The sequence below is a fragment of the Silurus meridionalis genome, chromosome 7 (genome assembly GCF_014805685.1).
Source record: "Silurus meridionalis isolate SWU-2019-XX chromosome 7, ASM1480568v1, whole genome shotgun sequence".
NCBI classification, from domain to species: Eukaryota; Metazoa; Chordata; class Actinopteri; order Siluriformes; family Siluridae; genus Silurus; species Silurus meridionalis.
The window spans coordinates 11,061,001-11,085,679 of NC_060890.1; the positions used below are offsets into that span (position 1 = coordinate 11,061,001).

Genomic DNA, 24,679 nt, shown 5'->3' on the forward strand with positions numbered 1-24,679 from the left:
GCAATAAACTGGATTGTTTCTCATTGTAATAAAAGCTTTACTGAACTAGATTTTTTTTATAAAACCGCATAAGATAAGCAGTTACAGATATGCAGAGAAAACCTATATGTTTACTATATATTTTTTATTTCGAAATATTTTGAAATCATAAATTAGATGAACCATGGAAGCTTGAATTTTATATGTAATGTTTTATATAATGCAACATTAATTTTCGTTCCACAACCATAAATCAAATTCGTTTTTTGACCCTTCCTAGGTAAAAATGTTGTGCCCCTCTGGTTCACAGTAAGAGCAGCAAAGAAGAGTGACGAAATAAAATAAAACATCAGCTTAACTTGTCATGACTTAATATCGCCAGAAGGTGGCGGTGTGCAGCTTTCTCTTTATGTAGACAAAACACAAATGACGATGAAGGCGTAGGCGTGGTGCATTGTGGGAGCAATCGCTTGAGGATAAGGAAAGATTAGCAGCAAACGCTAAGAATATATCGTGCGTTTTTATCACCTGTGTATCAGTTTATAATCGGATCGTGTTTGTTCGAATAATTAAGGAAATGATCATATTACCTTTGAAACGAATGAAGTAAAAAAATAGTCTCAAGTCTGTATGTTTCAGGATGAGCATGAATTGTACAGTATGTGTGTAATGCTGTGTGGGTTTGACACACACACAAACAACAACAACAACAGACAGACAGCTATAATTCTGACATATTTGTGATTTAAGAAGTGCCCATGGCGTCCAAAGCGCCTTTCACTGACTCTGACACTGCTGATGAAGCTGTCAGATCAACATGCGACGATGCGTCCATATGCAAAAGGTACAGATAATAAAACGCTTTATCACCAGAGCTGGGCGATATGACACTAATCACCGTATGACGATTCAAGATTTAGCACGATATTTATCACAAGAAATACGGCTAGCGAAAGAGTCTTATTCCTGTAGGGGGCGGTGTTGTTTAGTTATTTTTAAAATGGCTGTAACATTTGTTTTATTTGCATTTCTTTTGATTTAAAACATATTTATAAAAAATAATCTTTTTATTACTTTGTACATGTATGATATTTATTTCTTGTCAGTTTGTAGTTAAATTATGTACAGCTAATAATTATTTTAAGTTATGATATCTGGGAAATTCGTATTGTGAAAATATATCACAATAACAGTAATATGTTCATATTGACCAGCTCTAATCACAAGTCTGAGCAGATGTACATGGCTGTAAGAGCTCTATTGAAGTGATCAGTCGAGGTGTAATGGGTGATGGGTGTAACTGCTGGATTGCAGGTCCTCAAGATGTTTTATATATGAGTATGAAATCTTGCAGCTGAATTTAATGTATGTTAAGAGTTAATTTGTGGTGCCGGAAATAGCAAAGAAGAGGGAATTACATTGCTCTGACTGAAACTATAAATCTGGGTTTTATTATTGAAGTAAGACATTACTGTCATATATAATAAATATATACAGTGGGGTTAAAACTGAATTTGTGTTGTTAAAAAAATGTTAAATATTTGATATAAACTTAATTTTTTTTTTTTTGGAGCAGCAAGTAAAATTTAGTTTTTGGGAACGTTTGAGTTCTTGATGTTTTTGTATCAGCATTATGTTAAGGATACGAGAGAAAGAAAGAAAGAAAGAAAGAAAGAAAGAAAGAAAGAAAGAAAGAAAGAAAAGGAAGGTGTTGGACCCAGTACTGAGATAAAACTGTTATCTGTTATCTTAACAGTAGAAGTTAAGATCATGTTGTTACAAGGCTGTGTAGTATCATCATTTATTTTACTGACTGACAGCCTACTTGTTTTTTTGCCCTAAATGTAATGGATTCGTTCATTTTGATTCAGACTGATTTTTATACTGAAATGTGATATTGATTTGTTTTCATACTAAGGTTTGCAACAAGCAAAGGATACTGGAACGACCCGTACATTCAGAATTTTGTGCGTCAGACGGGTGAACGCAAGGCCCCTGAGATTAACCGAGGTAAGAGCTTCTTTTATAACATACGTACATTACACACATGGCAGATGTCTGGTAGAAATGCTATGCGACAGACAACTCCATTTTTGCATATATTATAGTTATTTTTTCTATTTTGATTTTGCTTGTAGGGTATTATGCCCGTGTCCATGGAGTGAATCACTTGCTTGATGCATTTCTTGAAAAGACTCATTGTGACTGCCAGGTGGTGAGTCTTGGAGCTGGACTGGACACCACTTTCTGGAGACTGAAGGTTTGCTTAAAATAAAATCGTGTTTGTCTGTCAATTTTGTATTTCTTTTAGTGTTTTTATATGCCCATATACTCTTTCTGACCTTTCTTAACCTTCAATATATTTTAATCAGCTGCCAAAATGTTAAATAAAAGTTTTTTTTACTGGTAGGGTGAGAATACTTTGCCGAAAAAGTACTTTGAAGTTGACTTTCCGATGATTGTCGCCAGGAAGGTACACCATATCAAGTAAGGTGTAGAATGTATTCCTTTTATTATTATTTATGCAGTTTGTCTCCGCCTGCTGGTAGTTAATGGTAATGATTATCGTTATTGCATGACATATAAGGTAAAAGCCTGTAGAGGGAAACAAAGGCTATAAAAATATGAAATTGGGAAAATAATTTTTTTTTTTTTTTTTAATTTTTTTTTTTACAGCTTAGTAAAAAAGCATTTCATAGTTTTATTTACAGCACATCTATTTAATTAATTATTTATGAAATAAAAAAACACCTTTTTTAAATCTCTCAGTATTTTCAGTAGTTTCATTGTAGCTGCAGACACACCATCTCACTGTCTTTACTATATTTACTTTGAGACAAATTTGATATGCACCTTCACAGGTGGCCTGTCAGGCAGATTCACTTATCGAGATTTATAATCTCTTTCAGAAGTGATTTCATAAGTTTCTTTCTTTCTTCCGTAAGTGAATTGCTTTTAAATGCTCTAGCACTATTACTGTTACTGAAATTGTGTTCACATTTAATGCTTAAAGGGATAAATTAAATGCAGATAAATGCATTAGCTTTAATGCAAACAACCAGCAGTTTCCTCTTCTGCATTAAGCCAGGTTAGAACTACAGAGCTTTTTAAACTATAAGACAAAAACATTCCTCAATTAATCCAGAGAAAATATGTTTAATCTTTACAGAAACTAATTTGTACAAAAAACACAAACCAACTTTATTTTAAAAAATGACATTAGAATTAATACATTTTTTAAATTATTGTTTTACTCGGATAGGATATAACAGAATTGTGATGTTAAAAAAACACATGATTTCTGCAGGACAAAACCTCAGCTGTCGAAGCCCTTGATGGAGACCCATTCAGCTGATTCACTCCTATTAGGTAATGAGAAAAACATGAGTGATACTGTTGCCATATGTAGTTTTCCAGAGCAGTTCTTATGCTTACACATGATTTGTTGACAGATGGTCACAACCTGGACTCAGACAGATACTGTATCATTAGTGCTGATCTCAGAGACCTCCCAAGTTTGGAGGAAAAACTCCGAAAATTTCACATCAATACAAAGTAAGTCGTGTGTTTCTCATCTAGTTTTTGAAGTTTTTGAGTAATAGATATAAAAGACCACATATGAAATATAACAAAAAAATAAAATCATCTATAGTATTTTACTTTACTTACACACACTATATATAGTGGATAGAAAAAAGTCTACACACCCTTATGAAATTGCGGGATCTTAAAATACACAGTAAAGACGGAAATAACTACAACATACAAAAAAACACCTTGATTGAATAAGTTTGCACACCCACACATAATAGGGGCTCAAACTGTCCTCTGAGTTAAACAGTCACATTTAAAATGAGGCCTGTAGGTAAATGGCATTCACCTGCCATCAATTAAAATGATTCAGATTAAAAGCAGATAAATGTCAACTGCTGCTATAGTATTTGCCTGAATGTTTGGGATTGCATTCTACTAAAAGAAACAAGGAGAAATTGCAAAGCTTAAATTCTGAAAGTTACCAATCAGGAGAGGGATATAAAACAATAGTCCAGTAACAATAAGTTACTGGACATACTATATAACACTGTCAAAAAAAATGTGGTACCTCAGGATAACCTTTTAAAGTTGATGAGAGGATGAGGAGAAAACCTTCTGGCAGGTACTGGCCTCTCCTTGCATGTGACTACCGTCTCCTGTATCCTACACCAGTCTGGGTTGTAGGTTATTTCAAAGAAGAATATTTAAGCCTGTCCATATTACGCCAAAAGATTCATTCACTTAAACCAAAACGTAGGAAAATGTGTCATGGTCGGATGAGACAAAGATAGAAATCTTTGGCCATAATTCTCTATGTTTGGTGCGAAGCCAATACAATGAGTCATCCAGGGAATACCATACTGACAGTGAAGTATTTTAGGGTGGTCTTCAGGATTTTTGCATTTCAAAAGGACAATGACCCAGTATGAAATGATATTCTGGACAATATTCAAAAGGAATTGCAAAATGTATTTACGATTGCATTTCCCAAATGTGGACGCTTACATTGTGACATAATCCAAGCGCAATTGCAACCCTCGCATTACTGCTGCCGACTGCCAAAGTTCAAATGGAAAAGCAAAGTCCATTTGCAACTGTATTTCCCGTGTCTTACGAGTTATGACCATGTTATATTTAAATAGCAATAATAATTACCATGTTCGCTTTTTCACTTTCTCGGCGTCACGTGTGTGGCCTGTCAAAACTCAAATGGAAACGCAATTCCTTTTGCATTTGAAATGTAAACAGTAATGCAAGGTTTGCAATTGTACTTGGATTTTGTCACAATGTATGTGTCCACATATGGGAAACGCAATACAATGTGCAGTTTATTTTTAATATTGTCTGGAATATCATTCCATAACGCAAACCACACATCAAATTCAACAAAGAAATGGCTTCAGAAAAGGATAATCAAAGTCCTGGACTGGGCAAGCGAGAGACCAGACCTCAAACCCATTAAAAATCTGTGGAATGACAAAAAAAACAGCTGTACGAAGGAATTTATAGGATTTAAATTTACAAAGAAAATTGGGATCAAATTCCAATTTCCAAATTCCTAAGTCTAAATGTGTAAAGTTCAGGAGACTTATTCACAAATACGTGATGCCATAATAAAGGGCACATTGTGTTTCTACAAAGTATTAGTTGGGAGGCGTCTTCAGACTTATGAAGGGTGTTGTATTTTTTATTTATACTTTTTTTAATGTTGTTTAATGTAAACTTAATAACTTAATTATTAAATATTCCTTATTATATCTTTTTTTGTTTTCTCAGGTTTGTTTTGTATTTAATTGTAAATTTAATCACAGTAAATATGTAATCTTAAAAAAAGCTGCAATAAAGGAGTGTAGACATTCTGTATTCACTGTATACAGTGTGATAGTAAATCTGTTCAGTTGCATAAAGGCTGTGGGATGTTGGGTGAACGCGCACATACTTTGTGAGTCAGGTTTTAAAATGTTACGTTCATTGACGTAACAGGAACATAAACAACACCCAAAAAAAAACAGTGGGCTTGTCCAGCCACATTGGCTTGATATAATTTTCACATTTATTGTTTAGTTAAATATCCCAGTGCTGTTGACCTTCACAGCAACAGCACACCAGGGATTTATTAAAATATCCACATGTGCGTCAAAAAAGCTCATCTTCTCGGATGTGCGATGCTGAATCTTGGAAATGCTTACAAACATAGACTGTCCACGGCATCAGTGGCCTCGATTTCAAGGACTCTTGTCTCAGACGCTATTCTTTAACTTCCTCTGAGTAACCCCGCAACCCCCCCATTAACGGTACATGGCACTTGGCATCACTTCACTCCAAATTATTCTTGTCTTGTGTATAAAATCAGTTTTACTTTTCTCTAACAGACACGCTATGTGGCCAAAAGTATTTGGACACCCGCCCTTGACAACCCTTTGTGATCCTTTCCCAAACTGTTCCCACAAAGTGGAAAACACATGTATTTGTTTGCTGTGGCATTACAGTGTCTCTTCAGTTGAACTGGGATGTATAAACCTGTTCCAGCCTGATGATACCCCTGTACACAAAGTGAGGTTCATCAAGATGTGATTCAATAGAATGAATTATATGAAATTGAGTGTTCTGCACTGATCCCTGACCTCAATCCTACCCTTATCTTTGGGATCAACTGGAACACTGACTGGACTCACCCAACATTAGTGCCTGATCTCCTTAATGCTTTTGTGGTTACAAATCACCAAAATTCAGCATTTTGTGAAAGCCTTCCTGGTTGACTGGAGTTTATTTAATAGAAAAGAGTGATACATTTTGGCCTATTAGTATATATTTTCTTCTATTTAAATTTGAAATACAGTAATCCCCCATTTATCGCTGTGGTTACGTTCCAAAACCGCCTGCGATAAATGCAGTACTGTATTGTAATAACATTTTACTTCATTTTATAATTAATAATTATATTTTTATTCAGAAATGTCATTATTTTAACATAAATTCCCTATAATTTTTTAGGTCTATTGTACTATCCGCGAGAAACCGGGAAAATCAGCTAAATAAATAAGTTATGTGGCAAATGCAATTCCACGATAACCAGGGGCACGAGATTTGAACCGCGGTAAAGTGGGAATTACTGTATACATTTCTATTTAAGTATAATTAATACTCTTAAGTTCCAAATTTTTTGCCCCCTGTTAAAGTGACTATAAAGTGACTACTATACTATCATGTATACCATTTGCGGTCAGAACATATTGATGTCTTGATGTACCCTGTGGCAGTGCTATAGGAGAAATGCAGCTGCTTACTCCACCCTGCTTGTCATTGTTTAGTTTTATGTCTTCACTTTCTTTCCAATTAGATTGCCAACACTCTTTGTTTCTGAATGTGTGCTGGTATACATGACCCCAGAGCAGTCCTCCAAGCTGGTGCACTGGGTTTCACACACTTTCCACACTGCCATGTTCATCAACTACGAACAGGTAAGATACAGGTATAATCAGTGACAATCAGTTTGTGATTTAGGTTGATGTCCCCAGCAAAGAGCACCCGAGAGCCTGAGCAATAATTTAAAACAAATATTAATCATAGAAGTAGTAATGTAGGGTCGATGTACGTTGCATTCATTTGTCTGCAGTCTGTGAATATGTTGTTCTAGTTTATGTCAAATTTATCATTTAGGATTGTTAAATTAGAAATATTGTGCAGACAGGCATTGATCATATTACCTATTGTGGGATTTTTGAATACTATACTTTGTGTAACACTCAGTGGTGGGCCGTCAGGGCCAACAAAGCCTTCTCTGCTGGTCTAAACATTATCAGAATCACTGACCTACATTTACAATCCAAATTCTAATATTTGTTCCATGAAATTTATATTAATTTATTTCCAACAGTTTATTTTCTTCATTTCGTAGTGTTTCTCTTGGCTGCACTGCTTTTAATACTTGTATATGGATGTTAGATTTTTTGTCCAATCAGATTTCAGTCTCTATGTGCTGCCATGTCAATCTAATCTGCCCAGGGCCTTCAAAGTCAGTTCTGCTGGCCTTTTTACCATAGAGAATAATATCAATGAGTCTGTTTCTTTAACCAATCAGATTTCATATTCGCCTCACAGGGCAGCTCGCTGGCCCAGAATAGAGTCAGCATTTTTCCATCCTCTGATTGGTTGGTCAGAGGGAAACTTACAGCCAAGTTCAACTGGCAAAACACATCTGTAGATCTCTAAACACATAAATACATCTGAGACTTTTTTTATGCATACAGAGAGAATTTTATTTGATCGGAAATACTTAAAAATACATTTTAAAGAAAAGTTAAAGAAGAAAAGTGTTACCTGGGTTTTTTAATTTGGTAAAATGGTAATCACCCTCCATATGCGAAATGCTTCTCTCCCTGTAATGCCACACGCTGTTCTTTTGCGTTTTTGTATAGTATTGATGGTTTCTATAATGGCGACGTGATGGAGGTATTAAGAGGCCGATTAAGTCGGGTAAGTGCTCACTGAAGGCCCAGGTACCAAATGCACGGCCCGCCACTGGTAACACTTAATGCAATTAATAAATGTCATTTTGTCTTTTCTCTGCGTGCTCAGAAACAAGCTGCTTTCTCCTTTTTTTCTTTTCTTTCAATATTGAAAAAAGTAATGAAGGCATGGCAAATTTCTTATTATTATTACAAATAAAAAACTGTATATGAATGAATGCAATGTACATGGACCAGAAAGTAATAAGCAATATAAAAGAAGTAGCATCAAAGTGAGTGAGGCTGTTATACAGTTAACTAGGACATTTCTTTCATTTGTGATCCTCTTTTTTTTTCAGGTGAACATGGCTGACCGCTTTGGGCAGATCATGATTGAGAATCTGCAGAGACGACAATGTAATCTGGCTGGAGTGGTTGTGTGCCAGTCCTTGGATTCTCAGGTAAAAACAAACAAAAATCAATATTTACAATAAAACATATAAACCAGACATTTGCATTTAGATTTACATTTATGGCATTTAGCTGGTGCCCTTATCTAGACACCCTTATCTCTTCAATTATTTCAGTTATCCAAATGAGCAGTTGAGGTTTAGGGGCCTTGCTCCAGGGCCAAGCAGTGCAGTGACATCTTGGTGGGATATAAACTCATTATGTTCAGATTGAAACATCCAACATCTTAATCACTGAGCTACCACCTCCCAAAGTTGTTTTCACTGTGGACGCTGGTGGTATTGAATAACAATATATTGTCAAAACTATTTGTTTTACTGAAGAAAAAAAATTTCCTTAAAACATTTAAGCAACGTCATTTAGACAATCACAGGATGTTTTTTGAAGAGCTGTTTGCTCCACACATGTGGGTCATACATGTTTTTGTTTGTGACTAATTCTGTGTTTAAGAATGGGAACGCTTGCCACCTTGCTGTAATTAATAAAATACATTGTTTTATGTCCGTTTGAACACTAAGCTCAAATTTAAAGCTCATGGTTCTTAAATCTTCATGTGAGAGCGTTTCATTATATATTACTTGTGTATCGTGTAATGCCCAACACTGTCAGGGTCAGATGTGTTTTAGAGCCACAGCTGTTGCTGTTGACAGAGTCTCACATGAGCAGTTTCAACATGCAGGAGTTCAAATGCAGTTTAAGACTGTACTGATAATTTAGTTCCAATATGTAAATGTATATGCTCAAATCTTTTGTATTTTTTTGGTTCTATCCGAATACTGAATTAGAAAGGGTTTTTTTTCTTTTTCTTGTTTCTTTGAAAGTCAGACAAATAGATGGTTTGTTCATGAAATCTCTTTTAGAAGGAACGCTTCCTGTCTACAGGATGGGAGAGTGTGAACGCACTGGACATGATGGCAGTCTATAGCCTGCTTCCTCAGGAAGACATAAGCAGGTACAGGATGTGAAAAAAAGGCAGCTTGTGTATTGTACCTATGGGATATCATGACTAACCCTAGTGCATTGTGTGTGACAGAATCTGGGTTTGAATTGTTACATTCACTAGAAACAATGTGCTTGGCACCATAAAGAGATTGGGCTTGCCGTTTGATTTCTCAGAATGTCTTATGAGAATGTTTACATTCGCAGGATTGAGCGACTGGAGTTTTTAGATGAAAAAGAGCTACTCCAGCAGCTCCTACAGCACTACAGTATCTGTTGGGCAGTGAAGGACACGCTCAATCTTGGTGAGCTTAACTATTTCTGCATTCCTTATCACATCAGAGTAGATATTTTGAGTGTTAAAAATGTTCAGAAATAATAGGCAGTGGTTTTTTTTTCTCCCTTTCTTAGGCATTTCTGAAATTGGGTTTTAAGTTTAACTGCAACCTGGTTGGGAGGACTAGAAGTCTCTGTGCCAAGGTCAACATGAATCGGAGGAAGTCATTTCTGCGTATTTTTCCTTTATGACGTCAATAAAAAAGATGAGACCACAAAATTGTCTTATTCTACCTTTGTTTACTTTTAATATCTCCCCTGTGAGGAGATATGGTGCATATTTCAGTTTAAAATTAAAAAGAATAATAATTAAAGCGGCAATGATGACTATTACTATAATAATAACAATAATACATTTTGTTGTTATTATTATTATTATTATTATCATTATTATTATTATTGGAACAGCACATCCTGAAACCCCAGTCTGTTTTTGAAATCTTTGTTTGGGAGAGACCTTGCTGATGCAGTATTACTACCTTGTGTCTAGTTGCTATGCTCAGTCTTGTCCTGTGACATGAAACTGTATTTCACAACCTCACCTTAGTAGCAGAGTTTGTCTGTTCCTCACCCAGTTTTCATATATTTTTATTTAGCAGCTCGATTCATAAAATCATACAGATATAAGTCAAGAGCATCACCTAATGTTCACATTGACATTTAGAATGGGGATCTCAGTAACTTCAAGTGTGGAATAGTTATTTACTATTATATAAATAAATATGTAATGATACAAAAAAAACCTTGCTGTGTGCAGGGGGTCTGCAAGCTGAAACGTGGATGATAGCGATCAGAGGAGACTGGGCAGATTGGTTTGTGCTTACAGGCAGCTTATAGTAACTTATATAATCATTCTTTACAACTGGAGTTGGCAGAAAAGCATTTCAGAATACACAGCACAGCAAAATCTACAACAGCAGAAGACAACAAAAGGTGCATCAGTTAAGAACAGGAATCTGAAGCTGTCATGGGCACAGACTCATCAGAACTGGACAGCTGAAGACTGGAAAATGAGCAGGTGATATTTTTTCTAAACTTGCAGTTTAGATGAGCCTATAAGACTGAGATTCTAGTTTTGGCTCACTGTTACTCACTGTTCACTACTCACTAATCCTCAGAAATGTCTAATGTACTCTGCATATTAGTTATTGTACTAGTGCATGTGGAGAGTACCTGGATTCTGGCAAATTGTCATGAGCTATGAGGCACTAATTTGCTTGAAGAGTAATAGCATTAGCAATAAAATGATATGGCATGCCATTAAATTACACCTCATGCACTATAGTAATCTAAAGTTTACGTCTTACTATTGTAATATTTATATTTTGTATATTTGTCTAAATCGCAATTGTACCGCTGAATTGTTAAATCCTGTCTGCACATTTTGGCAGAATTTTTTGAACAAATAGGGATTCACAGTGGACACTGGACCCTGACATCATGAGAGTTTTTCTTGTGTTTGAGGTTATTTCAAGAGAAACATTAACCCAATGTGACATTGTACACCACAGAGGTCAGTGCACTGTATCTTTCCCCCCCAAAAAAAATAATTTAATTTCAAAAGTGTTTATCATTTTCTTCAAATGATCATCTGTCTGATTGACGGGTGCCAAATATTGCATCTACTAGTTGACTTGGACAGCATATGCGTCACGTATACGCTGTTGTATACACATTTTATGGCCTACAGATAAGATGGTTATAGATAAGCAGTCCATAATCTTATACCCATCACCCCTGACTCTTTACTGCCCTGCACAAGTGGGTGGTTTCTGTGTATATTGAAGGGGTGAAAGAAAGTAGGAGGGGGGCTGCATGGTCCTCCCTCACCCCTTTTCCCTCCCTCACATGTACCTTTATCAGTGTGAGATTGGCAGACACGTGGACAGTGAGTTGGTGACCAAAGAGAAGCATGACTGAGTCCAAGTGTGAGCTTTTTACTGTGGCAAGTGCAGAGACAGGCCAGTGTCAGAAAGAGCAGGCTGCCCCCATGGGTTTCTTCGAGCGCTATGTACAGCCCTGCCTGGCTGAGCTCATCGGCTCTGCTCTCTTCATATTTGTAGGGTGCGTGTCAGTCATCGGTAATGTGGAAATCACCGGTAGTATTCAGCCTGCTCTGGCACATGGACTGGCCCTTGCTATTGCTGTTTCACTGTTTGGAGAAATCAGGTCAGTACTTTAGAGCTCAGTATACAATTTAGTAGTTTATTCAATTCTAGCTATTATTATTTTATGAATAATAATATTTAGAACAATGCTATTTTGTTACCCCTATCTTTTAATAGATTTGAAAATAAAGGATTAGTTTTGTATGCCTAATAAAATGTAAAAATGCCAAAACTACTTACTGTAAAACATTGAAAGCTTGTATTTCAACTCATCTACTGTTTGCATTACAATATGATTGTGATTGAGTTGTGATTTTCTTAGTGGGGGTCACTTTAATCCAGCTGTGACGGTGTGTGTGTACCTTGTGGGAGGAATGGAGCTGATTCTTCTTGTTCCATATGTACTTGTGCAAATATTCGGTGGAATGATTGGGGCAGGTCTTGCCAAAGTAAGACTACTTTGCATTGTTCAATTATACTGTTGTGATATTTTGTCTAATAGTGTTTTTTTTTATTTTAACACCAATGTGCCATGCCTCATATTAATTAATTAATAACTATTCCTATAATAATCATTCTATTTAATATTATATTTCTTCCATAGTCATAGACTTCCATAGTAAAAATACTAAATAGTATTATAATGCTTAAATTAGCCAGCTATTGAATGTTTTATGTCTTTTTTCATCAATGCATGTTTTAATGGAAATTATTTTGTTTGCTCTAGGCCATCTCCCCAGCTGATAAATTCAGTAATGCATCAGGGGCTGCGTTCACCGCTGTCAGTAGTAACGCTGATGTAGGAGCTGCTACTGTGGCTGAAATAGTGATGACTCTCTTCTGACCATGGTGGTCAGCATGGGGGCTGTGAATGGAAGGACACGTTGCCAGTTTGCTCCCTTCCTCATCGGCTTAACAGTGACAGCGAACATCCTGGCTGGGTAAAATTTTATATGCACTAGGGGGGTTATACTGAACATATACTGCCTTGTTATTCCAGCAGTGTCCTAGTCTTACTCATGAAGTGCTTGCCTACTGGGGGTATTAGTGTTCTTTCTCTTTCTGTAGATAGATAGATTAGATAGATTAGATAGATTAGATAGATTAGATAGATAGATAGATAGATAGATAGATAGATAGATCAATGGATGGATAGATAGATGGATAGATGGATAGATGGATAGATGGATAGATGGATAGATGGATAGATGGATGGATGGATGTCAACCGATTCAAATATTAATCGTGATTAATTGCATGAATGTCATGAGATAACTCGTGATTAATACCAAATTTTATTTGTAATAAAAATACTTTAAATGGATGCTTTATGCAAATATATATGTTTATTATTAGTGAAACCATATTCAACATAGAGCATGAAGAAAAAAATGTTTTTATAAAATGATGGCGTTGTAAATTACATCAGGAAACCAAATGGACGTTTTGCTATGTTTCCACATGGACGGTTTTAATTGCCAGATGTATGCATCATGGTGGATTTTCATGCTTGATTTGAGACTTGGAGCATCAGTAAAGCAAAGGTTTAGTGATTTAAAATTGTCCAACAAAAATGCACGCTGCATTAATTGCACATTAATAATGTATTTTTTTAAACAGAGGTATGGTCTCAGGAGCATGTATGAATCCAGCTCGAGCTTTCGGACCAGCTGTGGTGGCAAATCATTGGGCCTACCACTGGGTATATTGGATTGGACCTATGACTGGTGCTTTGCTCACTGTCTGCATTGTCAGGTATTGAACACCTGAAACCAATTCATTTTCAGATAGTATATAATTTTCTCAATAATTTGTCCAAATTGTATAGAATCTGAACAATGTTTTTCACATTTCTGTCTGTTCTTTGTTGTAGGTTGTTGATGGGAGACAAGAAGACACGCATTATATTTAAGTGATTTGACAAAGTGACCGTTTGATGATACTGTCAAAAAACTCTGTTTAATTTGACCTTGTTTGTCTAATTTGTTTCTTTTTCTTCATTATTTTTCAAACAAGCTGACTGTAACAGACTAACAACTGCATATAAACTGTATAAAGCTGTATTGTATTTCTTCCAATCTGCTGTACAAAACAAATCTTCTACCTGTTTAACATTGTATCTTCCTATATGGTGCAGTATCATGTATAAAATAAAATGTTTTTCATATGTTTGATAATAATTTAGATAAAGTCGTTCCTTGTGCATGGGTTTGAACAAAATCTGAAAAACCTTGCCTTTGAAAAGTGCAAATTACTGCAAAAATGCTGACCGTGTGTTTTATGCTTTAAAATCAGGTGAGAGCTTTAATTTGTGTGAGATCAAATTTCAACAACCCTTATATTTCAGATCAAAGATCAGCATTTTAAATGGAATATTGCAGTATCTTAACTGAGTGAAGTGATAAAGTTAACACAATGTTGGACAGTCAGCCAATCTGATAAGCAAATATAAAGCACAGTTTATGGTGAAAGATGTAGCCTAGATAAACAGTTTTTTACACAATATATGATACAACAAACTCAATATGCCACTTGCAGCAATACAGTCGCTTCAGGAACATAAAGAAAGTAAATATCCACAGGTGTATTACTACTGGAATAATTGTGAGCTGTAGTCCTACCGAAAAGGCCAATAATCGCATGTGTTTAGTTTTTTTAAACAGTATAAATTCCCAGTAATTAGTTATTCCAAATAACAGATCAAATTAAAAGTAAGATAAATGTTATTGCTTATTTTGCTTCAGCATGCAAAAATGCAAGACATTAAACCAAGTAAAAAAATACCTTTTAGCAATCTCTGTTGCACATTTGTCTTGCACAATGAACTGTGTTCATATGTTTGTAGCACAAGGAAATATATTAATTATGTTTTGAATACAGAAAGTGGATAGGATCAAATATTTTTTTAAGATAGCTAGATGACCATAATATTAAATATCTAATATTTAATATTATATCATATAATAGTAATACAAATCTTTTCTTCAGTTCCATAGCTGTTTTTGCTGTTTGTAGAAGAGTAAACAGTAATAGTAATGACTGAAGAGAGGGGATCCAATATTATACTGTTATACTACACAGTACTCGGCTCCAGAATAAATGCAACCTTATGTTTACAAAATGCCTTTAATCTATCAGTTTATTCTTGCAATGAACATATGAAGGACCCAATCCTGTTATTATCCATTTTCATGAATTCATTAACAAAGAAAACTAATATATAGTATATTTAACAAAAGAGAAAATTTGTCACAGTTGTTGGCACCCCTGAAGATCATTATGAAAAAATATGACGGAAGCATATTCCTACTGTCCAAATTATTTTTTAAGTTAATCTAAGATGACACAGGGAATATATTCCCTTAGTCATTCATCAACAAAGAGAAGATTACAAAATAGAATTGATGCAAGTGTTATGACCTTCATAAACCAAACAATGGCTATAAAACAGATTCCAAATTCACATAAAAAGAAGTTTTGACATGGTCATCCCAGTTCCTTGCCCTCTTAACACCTGAGGGCACATCAGAAATAAATGCCCACAAGGGGACTTGGGGACCCTGAAATATGTAATTCAGTATCATGATTCCTTACATTGTATTCTCCAGTACTGAAGCTTCAGTGGTGAGGTGTTGTTATGCAAAGTATAAAATTCATGAGTGTTAGTAATTGTGGCAAGTTGTCAGAATAAACTTTTTTTTTAATAAAAAAAACAAATTTTCATATTTTGGTGAAACAAAGCTAATTAACTTAAAATTTTAGCTGATTTGTTTTCTTAAACCACTGTTTAACATAGGTGCCAGTCATTCCAGAATATACTATATATCCTTCCACGTAGGTAAGAAAGATTTATTAATCAAATAAAAAAGCGCAATAAAGGCTAATGCAAATAGAATTTTGAATGAGCTATAGAATTAGGGCAGATTCAGGTTGTTTGACTTTTCCTGCAAATGTGGCGTAATTGTGCATATTGTTATATGCAGTCTGGACTCTTGTAATGAGGGTCAAAGTAATTAGATGACTATTGTGTCAGCCAAGTGATAGTAAAGCGGAGATATTTATAAAAGCCAGCACTGAGGTTAGCAGTCTGTTACTCCTTGGTTACTCCTTTAGTGAGCATTTAAACTGCAAGAGATTGTATATACCTGAAGATGGAAGAAGAAAAAATGGAGCTTAGAGATATAAACAGATCCTCAGAAGACAAGTTCACAAAGGCAGCAAAACCAAGCAGCTTTTTTGAGAGAATAATCCAGCCATGCATTGCTGAGCTTGTGGGAACTATGTTTTTTGTCTTCATTGGCTGTGTGTCAGTGATTGAGAATGTTGAGGCAGCTGGTCGTCTGCAGCCCGCTCTGGTGCATGGGCTGGCGGTGGCTGTACTGGTGGCGTGTATGGCAGAGATCAGGTAGCATTTTTTTGATGTACTGTTTTCTTTTCTGTCTTTGCATTAGTTGTATAACTTGTGTATTTGTTAGTTCCAAGTTCTAAAGTTCTAAAAAATGTTTTGGCTTCACAGTGGATCTCATTTCAACCCACCATTTACTTTGGCTATTTTCCTATGTGGAGGAATGCAGTTAGCAATGGTTATCCCATATCTTATCAGCCAGCTTGTTGGAGGTGTGCTTGGTGCTGCCATGTCAAAGGTAGATCCAGTTATATAAGCTTTCAAATGTACTGATGCAATTGCTTTGCAGTTAAAAACTATATCATACTAGCCAGTTGTGAAATAATTATATTTTAAATGATTATTCTATAATTTTATATTAATTATATCAAAATGATTGTGTTTTTCAGGTCATGACATCAAGGGAAAACTACATAAATGCCACTGGTGCAGCTTTTACTATTCTTAAATCAGATGAGCAGATAGGAGGTGCTGTCTTTGCTGAGATGGCAATGACCTGTCTGGTGACTATGGTGGTGCTGCTGGGGGCAGTTAATGGAAAAAGTAAGAGTCCCATGGTACCTTTTTTGGTGGGCTGCACTGTGATTGTCAACATTCTGGCAGGGTAAGACAAAAATGATTCTAACAAAATAACCTTGCTTGTTGTTTTATAACTGTTATGCACAGTATTAGCATCTATTCACATTTTTTATGCTGTTTGTCTGAATTAGAATGCATTGATTAACCAAATCTGTCTTGTAAATACATTTACAACAAAAAAGAACTAAGAAATGTTTCTAAGTGAATGCTTAATTGGTTTTATTACTCAGAGGTGATGTATCTGGCACCTGTTTGAACCCTGCAAGAGCTTTGGGACCTGCACTGTTAGCTGGTCACTGGGATTATCACTGGGTATACTGGGTTGGCCCTATTGGAGGAAGTTTAATAGCTGTAGCCCTTTTAAGGTGAGGCTAAGATTTGTATTTAATTGCAGAATGATAGTTACAGCATGTTTTTTAATTTAGTATATTATATTATATAAGTATATATGTACTTATAGATTCTAATTTATGTGAAAAATCTTTTTAAGGCTCCTGCTTGGTGATGAGAAGATTCGAGTCATTTTGAAATGATGTCACAGGATCTGAAAATCAAAAGAAGCAAGAAGAAAATGAAGCATGCAGACCTGTTTATTCAAGATTCACTTGTGTTGCTATAAGAGTATATAAATGTTTTTATACGTACAAGTTAAATAAGGTAATAATAAATAGAACCTATTCAAATAACTATATAGATATTATGGAGAAAAATTTGGTGTTAAGTCTTTCAGTAATGTAAGGATGTTACTGAAGAATTTTGTTATATGATAAATTGTATATTATAACATGAAATAAATACATTTTATAAAACAGCAAATTGTAAGATTTCTTTTACAAATTAAAATGAAATATTAAAATATATTTATATATATATATATATATATATATATATATATATATATATATATATATATATATATTTATATATATATATAAAATAAATTACATTATGTTATAATTAGGATTTCAGACATAGACAGGTAGTCGTCGACTTACGACCTATGCAACTTACGACCATTCGACTTTACGACCACAATCGCTAGCCGCGGCGTACGACGGTGCGTACCAGCTTCCGGCATCATTTTACAGTACTGTAAATATTGCCTACTCTACTTATGATTAAATCGTGTTACGACCGATTTGTCGGTCCCAATCGTGGTCGTAAGTCGACGACTACCTGTATATGAAAGCTATGTAATTGTTTTGAAGGTTTTGTTAGTTTTTGTTAGGGTCTGAAATCCTTTTGAATGCATTTAGTTGCAACATATTTTGCATGTGGCTCTCAATAATCAGTGCTCAAATTCTGTAATTGAATAAAACATTTATAATTAATTATTATTAAAGAAATATCACACCTGTTTGCCGTAGATTCAACAAAATATGGTAACACTTTTCTGTTCCTGACTAAACTTAATAGATTAAATAAATCATGCTGCACATGAAGACATTAGGAAACACACCCAAAATCCTAAATTTGGAAAAAAAACCAGAAATCTCTCGTATGTCTGCACATCACGGGCAACATCAACAGGCAATATATATATATGCACATGATCTCAGTGTAAACTCAGTGAGGTTCTCTTATAGCCTATAATCTTATGCTTATCAACTCACTCACAAGGTTAATGCGGGTGAAGTGATTCAAGTTTTATTTCTTGTACACAATCCCAGCATTCACTGAAGCCTAATAAAAGTTAGAACCCTATATAAGCTGTGTTTATAGCCTGAATGTTTTGAAAGTGTTGGCTATAACTATAACTACTTTAAAGAGTTTTTAAGAAAGTATTGTCAGTCTGCACTTATGTTTGACACCTGTAAAAGAGGGTAGCTGAATTAAATGCCCACCTTTAATTTCAATCATCTATGTGTGAAAACTCATATGCTGTATGTTAGAGCAATGTGCACATCTTTATTTAAAATCATACTAACCTGCTTAAAGAGTTTAGTTTATTTATTTCAAATAGTTTTGTGATAAAAACAAATCCTTTTCCTAGTTTAAATGTTCCTAGTAAAAATGAAAATCTTTACTATTCAGATATTAGAAATTCTGAAGTATTTCCTTTAGTACTACCGCCAATTTATCTCAATTCCCCCTACTTACCACTTTAATTATACTCAAATGGTCTACTGTGTAGATTTGAACTTCATTTCTACACATTAAACGTGATAAATGGCACACCACACATTTATGCACAACCCCTACATTAGCTTTATTATTCACATACTGTATGAGTTTTATTCCACAGCATAATGTGTGTAGATTGGTTAATTATTGTGTATACTCATATTTTAACAATATTTTTCAGACATGGTTAACGCAAGCTTGGCAAAGAAATTCTCAAGACATAGATGTGCCTCAGCAGTGACATCATTTGGGAAGTGATTTGCGATTACCATGGGTGTACATCCCGGGGGGGATGTCCCCCCCAAAAAAATATTTAAAAAATATCGCACTCTCTATTGAGAAAAATATATGTTTGTATACCTAAATAATTGTGTAAGTAGAAAAAAACCCGCAAAACTGCATTTAGAAACAGTTGAGTTCCCCCTCCACTTCCTCACAGTGGTTTGACCCACTGCCTGCGTTCCCAGTTCATCTCACCTGCACTACACACACGAGTCAGGTGTGTGTGTCTGCGGCTCAATTAATGTTCAACTCCATTACCTAGGGTATTTTATTCACTTTAAATAAAGCGATTCTCTTTAATGTAGTTGATGCTGAATCATTCATAAATTAGTTGCGGTAAAAATGTGGATGTAATTTTTCATGAATCGGCTCTATTAGAGATTAAAATATGACTTATCTAGTGAACGTTAGCTTGTTTACAATAGCTTGTAGCATAGTGCAGTGACACTAACACGCCAAAGCCGTTTCACATGCAGTGTTTTATTTGAGACGACTTGGCATAATGTTAATTTAACATTTACGGCCATAATTAGCATATTGTTTATCTGTGCATTTACTAAATGAGCACTGTGCTACGTCTGAACTGACCCCACTGTTTTTTTTTTTTTTTGTATAATCAATTTCTATTCTGTTATTTAGTGTCAACTAATTTTAAATAAAATTTTTAATTCCTTGTTTTGCTTTGTCATTGAAACTGCGAGAAACTTAACCAAATAACGATAATGACGCAGTCTCCATGCTACAATAATAATGATAAAAGCAAAGTGTTTCACTGTGGGGACACTGTGTCTTTATAAGTCCAATTTGACTGTATTATTTGTGTCCCCTTCAGAAATTGCTCATGAGAAATGTTATATTTATTGTCCCCCCCTACTGTTAAATGAAATTTACGCCCATGGCAGTGACATCATTTGGGAAGTGATTCGCGATTACCACAAGAATGTTGTGGGACAGGATCTGAAAAGTAATAATTTAAACTTCACAACAGTATTCTGGGGAAAGTGTTTATTTCTGTACAGCCCAAACTGTGGGGTGTCAGTGATGCAGTAGCATTTAGCTATACTTTATGTATATGCATGTCATCTTTTTTCTCCTGAATATTCTCACTCTTTATTTTAAAATGACAGAAACAAAAGTAACCAATAATAATAATAATAATAATAATAATAATAATAATAATATAATAATAATAATAATAATAATAATAACACCTCAGGGCACCAGAAAGGTCATCAATATATTGACAGCATCTCCAAGACCTGCCATGACCTTCTTCTCATGTTTTTTCACTGAATCACAATCTGACCTCATGTTTTATGTCAGTGAGAAAACTAGGTCTTGGTCTGGGGAAAGAACAGTAACATTCTGCAATAACATTTCTGCAATAACAGTGAATTATAATTTTAACCATATATAGCTGACGCATTACACAGTGAAATGAAACAACGTTCCTCCTGAACCCTGGTGCTACATACAATAACAGTCACAGAGAACAGTAAACACAGGGCTAAGGACACAGGACTAGTAACTGTCCTCACCACATGAAGTGCATGTGTGCAACCTAGTGCAAACAGTGCATGTTCAAAAAGTTCAGAGAGACTCATGTCAGATTGATGTGTTCTGACTATTTTAACTTGTTTATCCATTAGTTTTCTTTATATACATTTGTATTAGAACAGCCCCTCCCAAGATTCACTGATATGTGCCACTGAAACTCTTGCAAAAAGTTTGTGTGCTTTGACAGTCTGCCAGCAGTTTATTTATATCTTATGCATATAATATACATATTTTCACATATTTCATGGCTATTTCATGGATATTTCACAGCTTTTCACATATTTCAGAATACATTTGTATCATATTAAATTTGTCAGAACTTTTTTTATTTCATTTTAATTTTATTATTTTCACACCCAAAATAATATTTTTTCCTGCTTCTTATTAGGCTTTCTCTCTCAAACGTGCTGTGTGTGAGTGTGTGAGTGGTGGAAATAAAAGCACAGACCGCACCATTAAAGTTACTTAAAAATATAAATTGAAACTTAATTTAATGAATAGTACATAATATAGGGTAAACCACAGTTTGATTATTTATGTACCAGACAATGATAATGCTCTAAAAAGAAATGTTTAAGTTTCATTTGTTGTAATTAACGACCCATTCGGCAGTTATCATAACATCAATTAAAACCCAAAATCTCTTCACATTAGCCAGAAAGTTAAAACTGGCGTATGGAGGTCTCTTTCAATAGGGCAATGATCACAAATATAGATGTGAAGGCTAACCTGTCTAGTCTAAACAGTCAGACAGCAGAAAAGGTTAATGCTAGCTAATATATGAAATAAATGAAGTCAGACCAGACATAGCAGCTTGCTGTGTTTGAAACTGATTAGCGGCAGACTGCCCATGCTTGTAAGCATCAGAACTGGGCCATAGGGCAATGGGAGAAGATGGCTTGATCTGAGGAATCATGTCCACATCATGTAAATGCACTGTCCAAATGGTACAGAAATGGTTTAAAGAACATGACTAAAAGCTCTAGTTGTTGACTTAGTCTTGAATTTCCTTGATTTTAATGTGACTGAGCAATTGTTAGATCTCCTGGACAAACAAATTCCATCCATAGAGGACCCACCTCACAACTTATAGCATAAAAAAAGAGCTGTTGCAAAGGCCAGATACCACACCACACCTTCTAAAGTCTTCTGGAGCCCATGCCTTAAAAGGGCTGAACTGTTTTAGCAGCACAAGTTGTATCTACACAATATTGGGCAGGTGGTTTTAATGTTATGACTAATCATATTTACTCACATACTCTTCTAATGAATTAGCATTTTCTAATCACTATTATTTAATGGACATTTGTTTCTTTTATTTGTTTGTTTATTGTTGAGCTGCAGCCTAACAAACCCAATTACAACCACAATTGTTGCTTAAAAACATGACAATCTTGAATATTGAATTCTTCTATACAACAATTATTAAGTAATATGGTACTCTTTTCGGCATAGTAGCTCGTTTGACAAGCAATCTCTTCATTTTAGCAATATTAATATAAGGTAAATTAAATATTAAGTCATGTTTAATCTTAATATTAAAATAAATATGAAGTTAAAATGCAACGATTAATTGCCTGCTGTGTATGATAACAAATTGGACACTGTCAGCGCTACATTTGCATTGTTATACCGCTAGAGGGAGACAACGACTTTAAGCAAACGACTTTAACGCGGGCTTTAAGCGTGCTTTTAAACCTCAGGTTTGGACTCATAAATTTGTCCGTATTCTCATCCTGGAGGTAAGAGCTGCCTTTAGTTATTCTATTAACTTATCAAATGACAAGAAGGACCATTTAATTGAAATGAAATCGCATTTAATTTTACAGCGGTTATCTATATACATTATGAATATTAAAGATAAACAATGCGGTATACTGATGAACATTGGTCTCCCATTAGAATCTTGGAAAGACATGGCGAGACACATGTGATGATGATGATGATGATGATGATGATGATGAGTGGGTTTTTTTTCTTTTTTTAGAAAACCTCCTCATCTGAACTTCTCGGCCAGCACTGCGGAAAAAGCTGAGAGATACTTGTCGGTCGCTGCGTGTTCGATGGCTGAGAAGTTTTCCCCCAAATGACAAGCTAAAGTCACCAGTATGCAGTGGTTAAACAGCTGTGGAAAGAAGGGTCATTAAGTGTCAGTGTTAGTGGATAAGGAAATTCTGAGAATGAACTATCAGTATTAAATCTACAGGACGCTGTTGGAAAATTGTGTGCTTTATGTTTTAGTACTGCACAAACTAAACCCGAGCTGAACCTTGAAGTTGGTCGGATGTATTCGCAGCTGATAGGCGTGGTATCTGCTGAGGTAGCCCAGGCTGCTGGTGAACTCTGGAGTGCCTATGTGTGTCGTTCCTTCTGCTATGGCCATCACAATCTTCTTCCCGAGAGAACGTAGATGCTCAGAACCGTGACTGAGGTCCAGGTGACCGTAATATGTCTTGGTTTTGGGAAACGACGTAAACATTCTATACACAAGATGGGGAGAGAGAGAGAGAGAGAGAGAGAGAGAACGAGAGAGGGGGGGCGAGAGAAAGGGATAGAAAAAGAACGAGCGAGAGAGTGAGAGAGAGAGAAAGGGGAGAGGGGAAGAGTGATAGAGAGGAAGAGAGGGAGAAAGAAAGAGAGATAGAGGGGTAGAGAGAGTGAGAGAGAGTGTGAGAGAGAGAGAAAGAAGGGGAAGGGGAAGGGGAGAGGTGGGAGAGATTGAGAAAGATAGAGGGGGTGTGAGAGAGAGAGAGAGAGAGAGAGAGAGAGAGAGAGAGATAGAAAGAGAGAGAAAGGGGTAGAGAGAGGGAGAAAGAGGAGAGTGATAGAGAGGGCGAAAGAGAGAGAGAGAGAGAGAGAGGAGAGAGAGAGAGAGAGAGGGAGAGAGAGAGAGAGAGAGAGAGGAGAGAGAGAGAGAAAGAGAGAGAGAGAGAAGAGAGAGAGAGAGAGTGGGGAGAGAGGGAGAGAGAGTGATAGAGAGAGAGAGTGATAGAGAGAGAGAGAGAGGAGAGAGAGTGATAGAGAGAGAGAGAGAGAGAGAGAGAGAGAGTGGGGAGAGAGAGAGAGAGAGAGAGAGAGAGAGAGAGAGAAAGAGAGGGAGAGAGAGTGTTGGAGAGAGAGAGAGAGAGAGAGAGAGAGAGAGAGAGAGAGAGAGAGAGAGAGAGAGAGAGAGAGAGAGAGAGAGAGAGAGAGAGAGAGAGATGGTGCAATTAATGACAAGAAGAGAAGGAGCGGTAGGCTACTGAGTAGGCAAAAACCTGTGTGTGTGTGTGTGTGTGTGTGTGTGTGTGTGTGTGTGTGTGTGTGTGTGTCATACCTGAACAGTGCTTCACTTCCAATTTCTTCTGCCACTGGTATCATGTTGTGCCACAGATCTATAAGAATTTGTTTCTCGAGCTTTGACAGCATTGTGCTCAGTAAAGGCGTGTGTTCGAGCTCATTTAAAATACTACAGGAGAAAAAGTAAACAATGTTTAATAAGTTATATATTTCGTAAAAAGCAGCCTGTTATTTAACCATCGTGACAGCGTCCCAAAACTCTAAACTATACTCAGCAGCTCCATTTCAGCACAACGCACACGTACAAACCGTACAGTTCAGGCGGTAAACTCAAAGATCGTCACGTGACCGTGCGGCGTGTGCGTCATGACAAGGGGCGTGACCTGAACCGCAGCCAATGCGACTGATACAATTAAAGAGAATCTGTTAATTTAAGATGTTTGATTAAGATTTTCCGGGAAGAAATCCAAAGCAAATCTCGAGAAGCTGAAGAAGGAATGTAAAAGCAAGTGCATATAATAAAAACAGCAAAGAAGCAGTAAGGCTTTATAAAGTACAAACTGCTGCCCTCCGTCATGTACATTTTCATCTGTAAGACATGATGCAAAATGATCGCTTGATGTGGAAGTGTTAGATCA

At 35.8% G+C, this 24,679-nt stretch overlaps 4 protein-coding genes across 4 annotated transcripts; 3 read left to right on the forward strand and 1 right to left on the reverse strand.

The window, feature by feature from the left end:
• Positions 1-407: 407 nt before the first annotated feature.
• On the forward strand, positions 408-9,927 carry lcmt1 (leucine carboxyl methyltransferase 1). Its single transcript, XM_046854271.1, has 11 exons — positions 408-823; positions 1,898-1,989; positions 2,118-2,239; positions 2,390-2,466; positions 3,287-3,348; positions 3,432-3,534; positions 6,854-6,974; positions 8,321-8,422; positions 9,293-9,384; positions 9,579-9,676; positions 9,783-9,927. Exons 1-11 carry the CDS (start codon positions 738-740, stop codon positions 9,803-9,805), a joined length of 978 nt encoding a protein of 325 aa, XP_046710227.1. The 5' UTR covers positions 408-737; the 3' UTR covers positions 9,806-9,927.
• Positions 9,928-10,740: 813 nt separating this feature from the next.
• Positions 10,741-13,995, forward strand: aqp8a.1 (aquaporin 8a, tandem duplicate 1). The gene is given in 6 exon segments (XM_046854273.1): positions 10,741-11,876; positions 12,138-12,264; positions 12,543-12,654; positions 12,657-12,756; positions 13,436-13,570; positions 13,689-13,995. Coding segments are annotated over 6 exon segments (774 nt in total). The 5' UTR covers positions 10,741-11,619; the 3' UTR covers positions 13,732-13,995.
• A 1,948-nt stretch (positions 13,996-15,943) lies between these two features.
• Positions 15,944-17,613, forward strand: aqp8a.2 (aquaporin 8a, tandem duplicate 2). The gene is made up of 5 exons (XM_046854299.1): positions 15,944-16,220; positions 16,332-16,458; positions 16,610-16,824; positions 17,030-17,164; positions 17,290-17,613. Exons 1-5 carry the CDS (start codon positions 15,967-15,969, stop codon positions 17,330-17,332), a joined length of 774 nt encoding a protein of 257 aa, XP_046710255.1. The 5' UTR covers positions 15,944-15,966; the 3' UTR covers positions 17,333-17,613.
• A 4,944-nt stretch (positions 17,614-22,557) lies between these two features.
• Positions 22,558-24,399, reverse strand: zgc:163057 (Hemoglobin subunit alpha-D-like). The gene is made up of 3 exons (XM_046854154.1): positions 24,079-24,399; positions 23,032-23,242; positions 22,558-22,887 (listed from the first exon to the last, which is right to left on the reverse strand). The coding sequence occupies exons 1-3, from the start codon at positions 24,168-24,170 to the stop codon at positions 22,759-22,761; spliced, it is 432 nt and encodes a 143-aa protein (XP_046710110.1). The 5' UTR covers positions 24,171-24,399; the 3' UTR covers positions 22,558-22,758.
• Between the last annotated feature and the right edge of the window lie 280 nt (positions 24,400-24,679).

Bases quoted from the DNA above. Each gene is read 5' to 3' on its own strand.
- lcmt1 (XM_046854271.1), top strand. From the start codon at position 738: ATGGCGTCCAAAGCGCCTTTCACTGACTCTGACACTGCTGATGAAGCT. The intron at 6,975-8,320 runs GTAAGATACAGG...TTTTTTTTTCAG, and splicing joins TGTTCATCAACTACGAACAG to GTGAACATGGCTGACCGCTT. The intron at 9,385-9,578 runs GTACAGGATGTG...TTACATTCGCAG, and splicing joins CCTCAGGAAGACATAAGCAG to GATTGAGCGACTGGAGTTTT.
- aqp8a.2 (XM_046854299.1), top strand. From the start codon at position 15,967: ATGGAAGAAGAAAAAATGGAGCTTAGAGATATAAACAGATCCTCAGAA. The intron at 16,221-16,331 runs GTAGCATTTTTT...TTGGCTTCACAG, and splicing joins GCGTGTATGGCAGAGATCAG to TGGATCTCATTTCAACCCAC. The intron at 17,165-17,289 runs GTGAGGCTAAGA...AATCTTTTTAAG, and splicing joins ATAGCTGTAGCCCTTTTAAG to GCTCCTGCTTGGTGATGAGA.
- zgc:163057 (XM_046854154.1), bottom strand. From the start codon at position 24,170: ATGCTGTCAAAGCTCGAGAAACAAATTCTTATAGATCTGTGGCACAAC. The intron at 23,243-24,078 runs GTATGACACACA...TCTTGTGTATAG, and splicing joins GGAAGTGAAGCACTGTTCAG to AATGTTTACGTCGTTTCCCA. The intron at 22,888-23,031 runs GTTCAGCTCGGG...TTCTTTCCACAG, and splicing joins TACATCCGACCAACTTCAAG to CTGTTTAACCACTGCATACT.